Source organism: Conger conger, chromosome 9 (genome assembly GCF_963514075.1).
Source record: "Conger conger chromosome 9, fConCon1.1, whole genome shotgun sequence".
Taxonomy (NCBI): Eukaryota; Metazoa; Chordata; class Actinopteri; order Anguilliformes; family Congridae; genus Conger; species Conger conger.
This window is the reverse complement of record NC_083768.1, coordinates 61,120,363-61,132,405: the sequence shown is the minus strand read 5'-3', so window position 1 is coordinate 61,132,405 and position 12,043 is coordinate 61,120,363. Positions and strand designations below refer to the sequence as shown.

The 12,043-nt window shown below is 51.2% G+C and overlaps 1 protein-coding gene across 3 annotated transcripts; it reads right to left on the bottom strand.

Annotated features, from left to right (window-relative positions):
- Positions 1-10,318, bottom strand: LOC133137539 (cyclic AMP-responsive element-binding protein 5-like). Of its 3 annotated transcripts, none has more exons than XM_061255869.1 (11): positions 10,253-10,318; positions 9,239-9,304; positions 8,404-8,497; positions 7,406-7,515; positions 7,122-7,231; positions 4,865-5,024; positions 3,598-3,699; positions 2,944-3,210; positions 1,681-1,872; positions 646-744; positions 1-395 (listed from the first exon to the last, which is right to left on the bottom strand). In XM_061255869.1, exons 2-11 carry the CDS (start codon positions 9,290-9,292, stop codon positions 303-305), a joined length of 1,281 nt encoding a protein of 426 aa, XP_061111853.1. In that variant the 5' UTR covers positions 9,293-9,304; positions 10,253-10,318; the 3' UTR covers positions 1-302. The 3 variants fall into 3 exon arrangements, with proteins under 3 accessions (XP_061111853.1, XP_061111854.1, XP_061111855.1); XM_061255870.1 differs by having other exon boundaries at positions 3,598-3,696; XM_061255871.1 differs by having other exon boundaries at positions 4,898-5,024.
- Positions 10,319-12,043: the final 1,725 nt, after the last annotated feature.

Sequence of the window (12,043 nt, the reverse complement as noted above, 5' to 3'; positions counted from 1 at the left end):
CACCCCCCCCTCATTCTCATCCCAACTGAGAGCCACACACTCATCCTGAGATATGCAGTTCACACAACACCACTGTATGGGCTGCCAAACGCTAAATAAAACAGTGAATTTTCCTCCATATTGAACCAAAATATCATTTTTTTCTCACATTTAATGAAAAACGTGTGTGTGTGTGTGAGAGAGAGAGAGGTTAATGGCACTGTGTGTGTCTGTGTGTGTGTGTGTGAGAGAGAGAGAGGTTAATGGCACTGTGTGTGTCTGTGTGTGTATGTGTGTGTGAGAGAGAGGTTAATGGCAATGTGTCAGAGGTGTAGCTTGCTCTCTATCGCCCCCTGCTGCAGTGGAGGGCTGAGAGCAGGACGGGGCAGCGCCATCTGCTGGCCGGGGGTCTGCACCTGCAGACAGACAGCTGTCAATCAAATCACTCTGAACATTGTACTGTCTGTGTATACGTAACTGTGTATATGCAGGGTTAGGGGTGTTGGGGGCAGGGTTAGGGGTGTTGGAGCAGGGTTAGGGGTGTTGGGGGCAGGGTTAGGGGTGTTGGAGCAGGGTTAGGGGTGTTGGAGCAGGGTTAGGGGTGTTGGAGCAGGGTTAGGGGTGTTGGGGGCAGGGTTAGGGGTGTTGGGGGCAGGGTGTACTTACTGTGGTATCCCTGAGCCTCTTGGTGATGGGACAGTCTCTATGGGCCAACAGGAGCTGCTTCAGCTGTGTCACTTCTGACTTCAACTGAGTCACCTCATTCTACAATAACACACACACCTGAGTCACCTCATTCTACAATAACACACACACACCTGAGTCACCTCATTCTACAATAACACACACACACCTGAGTCACCTCATTCTACAATAACACACACACACCTGAGTCACCTCATTCTACAATAACACACACACACCTGAGTCACCTCATTCTACAATAACACACACACCTGAGTCACCTCATTCTACAATAACACACACACACCTGAGTCACCTCATTCTACAATAACACACACACCTGAGTCACCTCATTCTACAATAACACACACACACCTGAGTCACCTCATTCTACAATAACACACACACACCTGAGTCACCTCATTCTACAATAACACACACACACCTGAGTCACCTCATTCTACAATAACACACACACCTGAGTCACCTCATTCTACAATAACACACACACACCTGAGTCACCTCATTCTACAATAACACACACACACCTGAGTCACCTCATTCTACAATAACACACACACACACCTGAGTCACCTCATTCTACAATAACACACACACACACCTGAGTCACCTCATTCTACAATAACACACACACACCTGAGTCACCTCATTCTACAATAACACACACACACTTGAGTCACCTCATTCTACAATAACACACACACACCTGAGTCACCTCATTCTACAATAGCACACAAATGCATGACCTAAGGTATGTATGTTGTACCTGTAGCTGCAGGTGTGTGTGTACAGGTGTGTGTGGTACCTGGAGCTGCAGGTGTGTGTGTACAGGTGTGTGTGGTACCTGGAGCTGCAGGTGTGTGTACAGGTGTGTGTGGTACCTGTAGCTGTAGGTGTGTGTGTACAGGTGTGTGTGGTACCTGGAGCTGCAGGTGTGTGTACAGGTGTGTGTGGTACCTGGAGCTGCAGGTGTGTGTGTACAGGTGTGTGTGGTACCTGGAGCTGCAGGTGTGTGTGGCTCAGCTCCTCGGCCTTCCTCTCCAGTGAACACACCCACACCTTCCTCTTCTGCCGGCAGCGCGAGGCCGCGGCACGATTCCGCTCCAGAAACTTCTCTCTCCGTCCGTCAGAGTCCTCCTCCCGGCCCCGCCTGCGCCGCCCCACACCTGCCTGCACACCTGCCCACACCTGCAGGAGCACAGCAGCAGGTTACACACACACACACACACACACCTGCCTGCACACCTGCCCACACCTGCAGGAGCACAGCAGCAGGTTACACACACACACACACACACACACACACACCTGCCTGCACACCTGCCCACACCTGCAGGAGCACAGCAGCAGGTCACACACACACACACACACACCTGCAGGAGCACAGCAGCAGGTCACACACACACACACACACACCTGCAGGAGCACAGCAGCAGGTCACACACACACACACCTGCAGGAGCACAGGAGCAGGTTACACACACACACACACACACACACACACACCTGCCCACACCTGCAGGAGCACAGGAGCAAGTTACACACACACACCTGCCCACACCTGCAGGAGCACAGCAGCAGGTCACACACACACACACACACACCTGCAGGAGCACAGGAGCAGGTTACACACACACACACACACACACACACACACCTGCAGGATCACCAGGAGCAGGTTACACACACACACACACCTGAAGGAGCACAGGAGCAGGTCACACACACACACACACCTGCAGGAGCACAGGAGCAGGTTACACACACACACACACACACACACCTGCAGGATCACCAGGAGCAGGTTACACACACACACACACCTGAAGGAGCACAGGAGCAGGTCACACACACACACACACACACCTGCAGGATCACCAGGAGCAGGTTACACACACACACACACACCTGCAGGATCACCAGGAGCAGGTTACACACACACACACACCTGAAGGAGCACAGGAGCAGGTCACACACACACACACACCTGCAGGATCACCAGGAGCAGGTTACACACACACACACACACCTGAAGGAGCACAGGAGCAGGTTACACACACACACCTGCAGGATCACCAGGAGCAGGTTACACACACACACACACACCTGCAGGAGGAGCCAGGAACAGTTTCCAGACTAATGTGTGCTTTAAAAAAGTTAGTTAACAAGTTGCTACATTGAAACTACAACGATGGTGGCACTCAAGTGTCTGCGCAGGACAGCCTCTGCACCCTGACCACCGGGGGCGCTGCTGCGTACCTGCGAGGGCGTCCCGGGGTGGGCGGGGGCGTGTGGGGGGGTCTGGGGCAGGGGGGGGCGGAGCTGGTTGAAGTGGCGCTGTGGGTGGTTGTACCCGCCCTGGGGGTGGCTGTGGGTGGGGCTCTGTGAGTGGGCGTGGCCGGGGCGCTGATAGGCGTGTGGCAGCTGCTGCTGCGGTGGTGATGTCATCGGCATCATGTGACCCACAGCGTCAGAGTCGCCATCGGGAGCACAACCAGAGTGGTGTCTGAGGGTAGCCTTCAGCTTCTGAGAGAGAGAGAGAGAGAGACACATTACCACTGCACTGAGAGAGAGAGAGAGGGAGGGAGGGAGGGAGAGGGAGGGAGGGAGGGAGAGGGAGGGAGGGAGGGAGAGAGAGAGAGAGGGAGGGAGGGAGGGAGGGAGAGAGAGAGAGGGAGGGAGGGAGGGAGAGAGAGAGAGAGGGAGGGAGAGAGAGAGATAGAGAGAGGGGGGGAGAGTATGCTGGTTGTGATGGTCTTTCAGTCTATTATTATTGAGGAAAATAAAGACACACCTTGGGCATGTAAACCGAGCCACCCTGCCTTTATTACCCCACCCTGCCCTTATTACCCCACCCTGCCCTTATTACCCCACCCTGCCCTTATTGCCACACCCTATTTCACAGCCACTCACCTGCTTGGCCTCAGAGTGCAGAATCTGGGGGGAGGAGCCAGTGCTGCCGTGGGTGGAGCCTATCAACCTGGAACCTATGGGCAATCCATGGCTTTTTACCTGCTGTACGAAACACACAGTTACACACACTACACACACTGTACACACTGCACACACACTACACATACTGTACACACAGTTACACACACTACACACACTGTACACACACTATACACACTGTACACACAGTTACACACACTCTACACACACTGTACACACTGCACACACACTACACATACTGTACACACAGTTACACACTGTACACACAATACATACACTACACACACTGTACACACACTATACACACTGTACACACTGTACACACACTACACACACACTACACACACTGTACACACTGTACACACAGTTACACACAGTTACACACACTGTACACACACTACACATACTGTACACAGTTACACACACTGGACACACACTACACATACTGTACACATACTGTACACAAACTACACACACTGTACACACACTACACACAGTTACACAAACTACACACACAGTTACACACACTACACACACTGTACACACACTACACACAGTTACACACACTACACACACTGTACACACACTACACACAGTTACACACACTACACACACTGTACACACACTACACACAGTTACACACACTACACACACTGTACACACACTACACACAGTTACACAAACTACACACACAGTTACACACACTACACACACTGTACACACACTACACACAGTTACACACACTACACACACTGTACACACACTACACACAGTTACACAAACTACACACACAGTTACACACACTACACACACTGTACACACACTACACACAGTTACACACACTACACACACTGTACACACACTACACACACTGTACACACACTACACACAGTTACACACACTACACACACTGTACACACACTACACACAGTTACACAAACTACACACACAGTTACACACACTACACACACTGTACACACACTACACACAGTTACACACACTACACACACTGTACACACACTACACACACTGTACACACACTACACACAGTTACACAAACTACACACACTGTACACACACTACACACAGTTACACACACTACACACACTGTACACACACTACACACAGTTACACACACTACACACACTGTACACACACTACACACAGTTACACACACTACACACACTGTACACACACTACACACAGTTACACACACTATATAAAGTACCTGAAGGTCTGAGCAGGTACAGGTGTGACTCACAGCGCTGGGGTGGGCGGAGTCTGGAAGGGCGGGGTCAGGCTGGGCGGAGTCAGGTCGGGACGCAGGCTGAGGTTGTCGCTGCTGGGCCTGAAGATACAGCATGCAGGAGAGCAGCCCAGACCCAGGCCTGGAGAGAGAGAGAGAGAGAGAGAGAGAGAGAGAGAGAGAGAGAGAGAGAGAGAGGGAGAGAGAGAGAGAGAGAGAGAGAGAGAGAGAGAGAGAGAGAGAGAGAGAGAGAGAGGGAGAGAGAGAGGAAGAGAGAGAGAGAGAGAGAGAGAGGGCGGAGCCTTGGTTTAGGCTGAGGAGTGTGATCAATGGAACACTGCAATACACCCCATGGCCCCCCTTCTAAAAGATGGGGTTAGGGTTAGGGCCCTCCTTCTAAAAGATGGGGTTAGGGTTAGGGCCCTCCTTCTTAAAGATGGGGACCACCACTCTGGACTGCCACTCCAGAGGCATTGTTCCTGATCTCCAAACAACATTGAAGATTCATGTCAGCCATAACACTCCCACAACATCCAGAGTTTTCAACATTTCTGGGTGACTTTCCAGTGACTTCTGCCCAGAGATGGGATCTGATCCCATGGGCTTCTGCCCAGAGATGGGATCTGATCCCATGGGCTTCTGCCCAGAGATGGCTCTGATCCCATGGGCTTCTGCCCAGAGATGGGCTCTGATCCCATGGGCTTCTGCCCAGAGATGGGCTCTGATCCATGGGCTTCTGCCCAGAGATGGGCTCTGATCCCATGGGCTTCTGCCCAGAGATGGGCTCTGATCCATGGGCTTCTGCCCAGAGATGGGCTCTGATCCCATGGGCTTCTGCCCAGAGATGGGATCTGATCCCATGGGCTTCTGCCCAGAGATGGGCTCTGATCCCATGGGCTTCTGCCCAGAGATGGGCTCTGATCCCATGGGCTTCTGCCCAGAGATGGGCTCTGATCCCATGGGCTTCTGCCCAGAGATGGATCTGATCCCCAGACTGCTCCAGCTCGGCCTACTAAGTGGAGGGCTTGTCTGTCAGATTAAGAGTTTCTCAAAGTGTTCCTCCACCTTTCCCCAATATTCCCTGTTGGGTCAGAGTTTCACTGTCCTTTCCCCCTTCCCCTCCTGAAGCACCCAATGGTTTTATTGACGAGCCACAACCAGCACAGAAACCCAATAACATAACATCACTGAGGTTGAGATCAGAGAGGCTGTTCCTCCCAATCATGCCCCTCTAAGTTTCACACTACACACACTGTACACACACTGTACACACAACACACACACTGTACACACAACACACACTGTACACACACTGTACACACAACACACACACTGTACACACAACACACACACTACACACACTGTACACACACTGTACACACAACGCACACACTACACACACTGTACACACACTGTACACACAACACACACACTACACACACTGTACACACACTGTACACACAACACACAGCACTACACACACTGTACACACACTGTACACACAACACACACACTACACACACTGTACACACACTGTACACACAACACACACACTACACACACTGTACACACACTGTACACACAACACACACACTACACACACTGTACACACACTGTACACACAACACACACACTACACACACTGTACACACAACACACACACTACACACACTGTACACACACTGTACACACAACGCACACACTACACACACTGTACACACACTGTACACACAACACACACACTACACACACTGTACACACACTGTACACACAACACACACACTACACACACTGTACACACACTGTACACACAACACACACACTACACACACTGTACACACACTGTACACACAACACACACACTACACACACTGTACACACAACACACACACTACACACACTGTACACACACTGTACACACAACGCACACACTACACACACTGTACACACACTGTACACACAACACACACACTACACACACTGTACACGCACTGTACACACAACACACACACTACACACACTGTACACACACTGTACACAGTTACACACACACACACACTGTACACAGTTACACACACACACTGTACACAGTTACACACGCACAGTAACTTACACTAGCTGCTGATTGGTGCAGAGCTCCTGCACAGTAATTTACCCTAGCTGCTGATTGGTGCAGAGCTCCTGCACAGTAATTTACCCTAGCTGCTGATTGGTGCAGAGCTCCTGCACAGTAACTTACCCTAGCTGCTGATTGGTGGTTGTCTGCTGGGTGAGGATGGAGTTGGCTTTAGTGGGCGGGGCCTGTTGGCTGGCGGAGCTGCCACTCATGTGGTCATGGTCCACACTCCCCTGGAGAGAGAGCCAATCAACACACCTCACACATAAACACACACACACTCACACACTCACACACTCTCACACACACACACACACACACGCACACACACATCTCCACACACACACACACACACACACACACACACTCACACACACACACACACACACACTCACACACACTCATACCTGAGGGACTGACAGGTGAGGCCCATGCTCTGCAGCCTGTGAGTCCAGCTCCCGGAACAGACCCACCTCCTCACAGCTCCTCAGGAACCGAGTGGGAGTGGGGGTCTGGTCTGAGAGGAGAGAGAGAGGAAGGGAGAGAGAGGGAGGGAGAGAGAGGGAAGATAGAGAGAAGGAGAGAGAAGGAGGGAGAGAGAGAGGAAATAGCAAGCTTCTTTTTTTTTTTTACAAATGCAAATACCACAGGGAATTGAATGCTGCAGTACTATAGTTCTGTCTGTGTGTTTATTAGCTGTGGTTCACTTGTTACTTTTGTATTGTATGACACTTCATACAGCCCATGGAGGACTCTGTATTGTTCGAGCATGTTGGCAAGAGCGAGAAAGTCACAACTCGTGGTGCGTCTGGAATCCCGATTTGATCATCCAACATAATAAGGACCTTATACAGACCATAATCCTGACATAATCCTACCCTCACGCTGGGCTCATCCCCACCTGGGAGGACACACCTCACGCTGGGCTCATCCCCACCTGAGAGGACACACCTCACGCTGGGCTCATCCCCACCTGAGAGGACACACCTTACGCTGGGCTCATCCCCACCTGGGAGGACACACCTCACGCTAGGCTCATCCCCACCTGAGAGGACACACCTCACGCTGGGCTCATCCCCACCTGAGAGGACACACCTTACGCTGGGCTCATCCCCACCTGGGAGGACACACCTCACGCTGGGCTCATCCCCACCTGGGAGGACACACCTCACGCTGGGCTCATCCCCACCTGAGAGGACACACCTCACGCTGGGCTCATCCCCACCTGGGAGGACACACCTCACGCTGGGCTCATCCCCACCTGGGAGGACACACCTCACGCTGGGCTCATCCCCACCTGGGAGGACACACCTCACGCTGGGCTCATCCCCACCTGAGAGGACACACCTCACGCTGGGCTCATCCCCACCTGGGAGGACACACCTCACGCTGGGCTCAGCCTCACCTGAGAGGACACTGTCCTTTTTAGCAGAGGGTAGCTTCAGGCTCATCTCATGCTTGTGTCTGTGGATCATCAGGTGGTCTTCAGTAGGAAAACGCTGCACACAGAAGGCCAGAGTCACACACTGAGCATGCTCAGAGGGGCACACAGAAGGCCAGAGTCACACACTGAGCATGCTCAGTGGGGCACACAGAAGGCCAGGGTCACATACTGAGCATGCTCAGTGGGGCACACAGAAGGCCAGAGTCACATACTGAGCATGCTCAGTGGGGCACACAGAAGGCCAGAGTCACACACTGAGCATGCTCAGTGGGGCACACAGAAGGCCAGAGTCACATACTGAGCATGCTCAGTGGGGCACACAGAAGGCCAGAGTCACATACTGAGCATGCTCAGTGGGGCACACAGAAGGCCAGAGTCACACACTGAGCATGCTCAGTGGGGCACACAGAAGGCCAGAGTCACATACTGAGCATGCTCAGTGGGGCACACAGAAGGCCAGAGTCACACACTGAGCATGCTCAGTGGGGCACACAGAAGGCCAGAGTCACATACTGAGCATGCTCAGTGGGGCACACAGAAGGCCAGAGTCACACACTGAGCATGCTCAGTGGGGCACACAGAAGGCCAGAGTCACATACTGAGCATGCTCAGTGCAGCACACAGAAGGCCAGAGTCACACACTGAGCATGGAGGCCACAGTGTAACTATGACATCACAAGATACAGACACTGTAATGCAGAAAGCCTCTCCATATGTACTTTCTCTTTCCCCAGGTATATGCAGGTTTGAATTTACCGACACTCACCTGTACACAGGTGTGTTTATCTGGACTCACCTGTGTGCAGCCGGGAGCACTGCAGGCGAATGGCCGCTCTGCGTTCATGTCCATTGATGCCTTCCACTGTGGGCACAGAGAGGACCCTGATCACATGACACCCTGATCACATGACACCCTGATCACATGACACCCGTGTGTACTGTATATACAATATATACAATATCTCAGTTACTGTTTTACTGTAACCCTTCATGCCCCAGATTAACTTCCCCTCTAAGCCAATCACATCACTGCAGACTGGCCTCTTTTAACCTGCTGCTTTGATATGATGGAAATTTTCAACAGAATTCTCAATGAATTCGTGTAATTCTTGAGAGTGGTTTTCTTTTCCCTGTCAGTAAATAAATCTAATGCAGCAAACAATCAATTTAATTGACTGTTTGGACAGTTCAAAGAGAGAGAGATTCAGGTCGGAAGCATCATCTGGAGCTTACGCGACCAACGGGAACATGCTTTCATTGCGCTTGGGCCGGAAGCGAAACGGCAGTTATAAGCTCGACTAAATTAAAAGTTTGATTTTAATATATCACGTCAGACATTCTGCCGCGGAGCGCGCATTCGCTGTACGTGCACACCACACTCTTTTCGCGCTGCCCACTGTATTTTTCTCTGACGGTACATAGACCGTTCTTGTAGGTTCACTCGGCTCCAAAACAAGCTTCTGACAGCGGCACTCACGCGCTTACTGCGCCCACGCCAATCAGCCTGTTGGTAAATAACTTCTAATTTTAAACATTATTTATCACCCACTATAATAGAAACAAGTTAACCAACATCGATTTTCATTTCTGTAAGGGCTAACCTCAAAAAGCTCAAACAGGACACCCGACCGAAACACACACCCCAAATATGCGGTGCTGTTGGGGAATAGTTTACTCAACTTACTGAACACACAAATGTCCCCGAAAATTGAACCTTAAGCCCACCCAACGGGAAACCGAAAGTTAACAACCGATTTAGATGTGCTTTAAAAGTATTTTACGCACCGAAGCACAATTTCAACAAACTTACCGAAGTGTAGAGAGAAGAATCGGCTCTCCTGTGAGAGGGAATCACGTTGCAGCGAGAGAGGATTACAATGCGTTCTATTTACAGAAGCATTACATCACCCTGCGGTGACGTCACGTGCGATTCCTGAACGCCTCGGTCATTGCGGTCCGCTAGGAGGCGTGTTTTTCAGCGGCAGCGCGCGTCAGGACGGGCAGCGGTGCGATTTGACCCTGTCCCCCTCTTTTTTTAAAGCAGTCTGTGAGTTTTTGTTTGGAATAGTAGATCAGAGGCTCGGGGGGGGGGGGGGTTAGAGGGGGTGGGGGTTAGAGGGGGTGGGGGTTAGAGGCTCGGGGGGGATGGTGTGTGTAGTCTGTCTGTGTAGTCTGTAAATGGTAAATGGTTGGCATTTATATAGCGCCTTTATCCAAAGTGCTGTACAATTGATGCCACTTGTTCACCCATTCATACACACACTCACACACCGACAGCGATTGGCTGCCAAGCAAGGTACCATCCAGCTCGTCAGGAGCATTTAGGGGTTAGGTGTCAGTTTTAGAGGCAGGGGATCGAACCGGCAACCCTCCGACTGCCAGATGACTGCTCTTACTGCCTGAGCCAATGTCTCCCCTAGTGGGTGTGTGTGTGTGAGCGTGTGTGTGTGTGTGTGTGTGTCTGTGTGTGAGCGTGTGTGTGTGAGTGTGTGTGTGTGCGTGTGTGTGTGAGCGTGTGTGTGAGCGTGTGTCTGTGTGTGTGTGAGCGTGTGTCTGTGTGTGTGTGTGTGTGTCTGTGTGTGTGTGTCTGTGTGTGAGCGTGTGTGTGTGTGTGTGTGCGTGTGTGTGTCTGTGTGTGAGCGTGTGTCTGTGTGTGTGTGAGCGTGTGTGTGAGTGTGTGTGTGTGTGTGTGAGCGTGTGTGTGTCTGTGTGTGAGCGTGTGTCTGTGTGTGTGTGAGCGTGTGTGTGTGTGTCTGTGTGTGTGCACGCGTGTACTCCAGCACGTTGAATTTGAAATAAAACAATGACTATGACTTTTAAGACTTTTAGCTTTAATTTGAGGATTTAGAGGGTTTATACATCCATATTGGATGATCTGTGTAGGATCATCGTGTTTTTAAACATAGGGGACCAAAAGTAAAGCAGACAATTGGCTGCTCAAATGTTGCTTGGACAGGTGTGCTAGTGTGCTAGGTGTGCCAGGTGTGGTCAGTTTCTTTGTCAGTTCATGCATTAAAGAGATAGGAAAAGGTCTGATTCCATCTGCATTTGGAGTCTGTTGTTGTCTCTCAACATGAGGACCAACGAAGTGTCAATGCCAGTAAAGCAGGCCGTCATTAGGCTGAAACATATGTATAAATCAATCAGAGACAAACTTTCACAATCAACTGTTTGGTACATTATTAAGAAGCATGAACGCACAAGTGAGCTCAGCAATGGCCATGGAAGACCAGTGTAGTGCACGTGTACAAAGCGGAGTGTGTGTGTGTGTGTGTGTGTGTGTGTGTGTGAGAGAGAGAGAGAGAGAGAGAGAGAGAGAGAGAGAGAGAGAGAGAGAGAGAGAGAGAGAGAGATTTATCCCGATGGTAAATTCCTTCTAGAAGGGCAGTAGTGCGATAGAGCTGCAGTTTTATTACTGCACTTGATCCTTTTGTCAATATACATTCAGTGCCCCGCATAGTGTCCCACAAGCTAAGAGGGGTTCAGTCGGCAAGCGATCTCCAGGTAGGCATGACGTCACCACTCGTGCCGTGGATCCTCCTCCTCCAGGCAGATGCCCCCTCTCAGTGCCCCTCACCCCCGCCCTGCCCCCAGCCTCCCC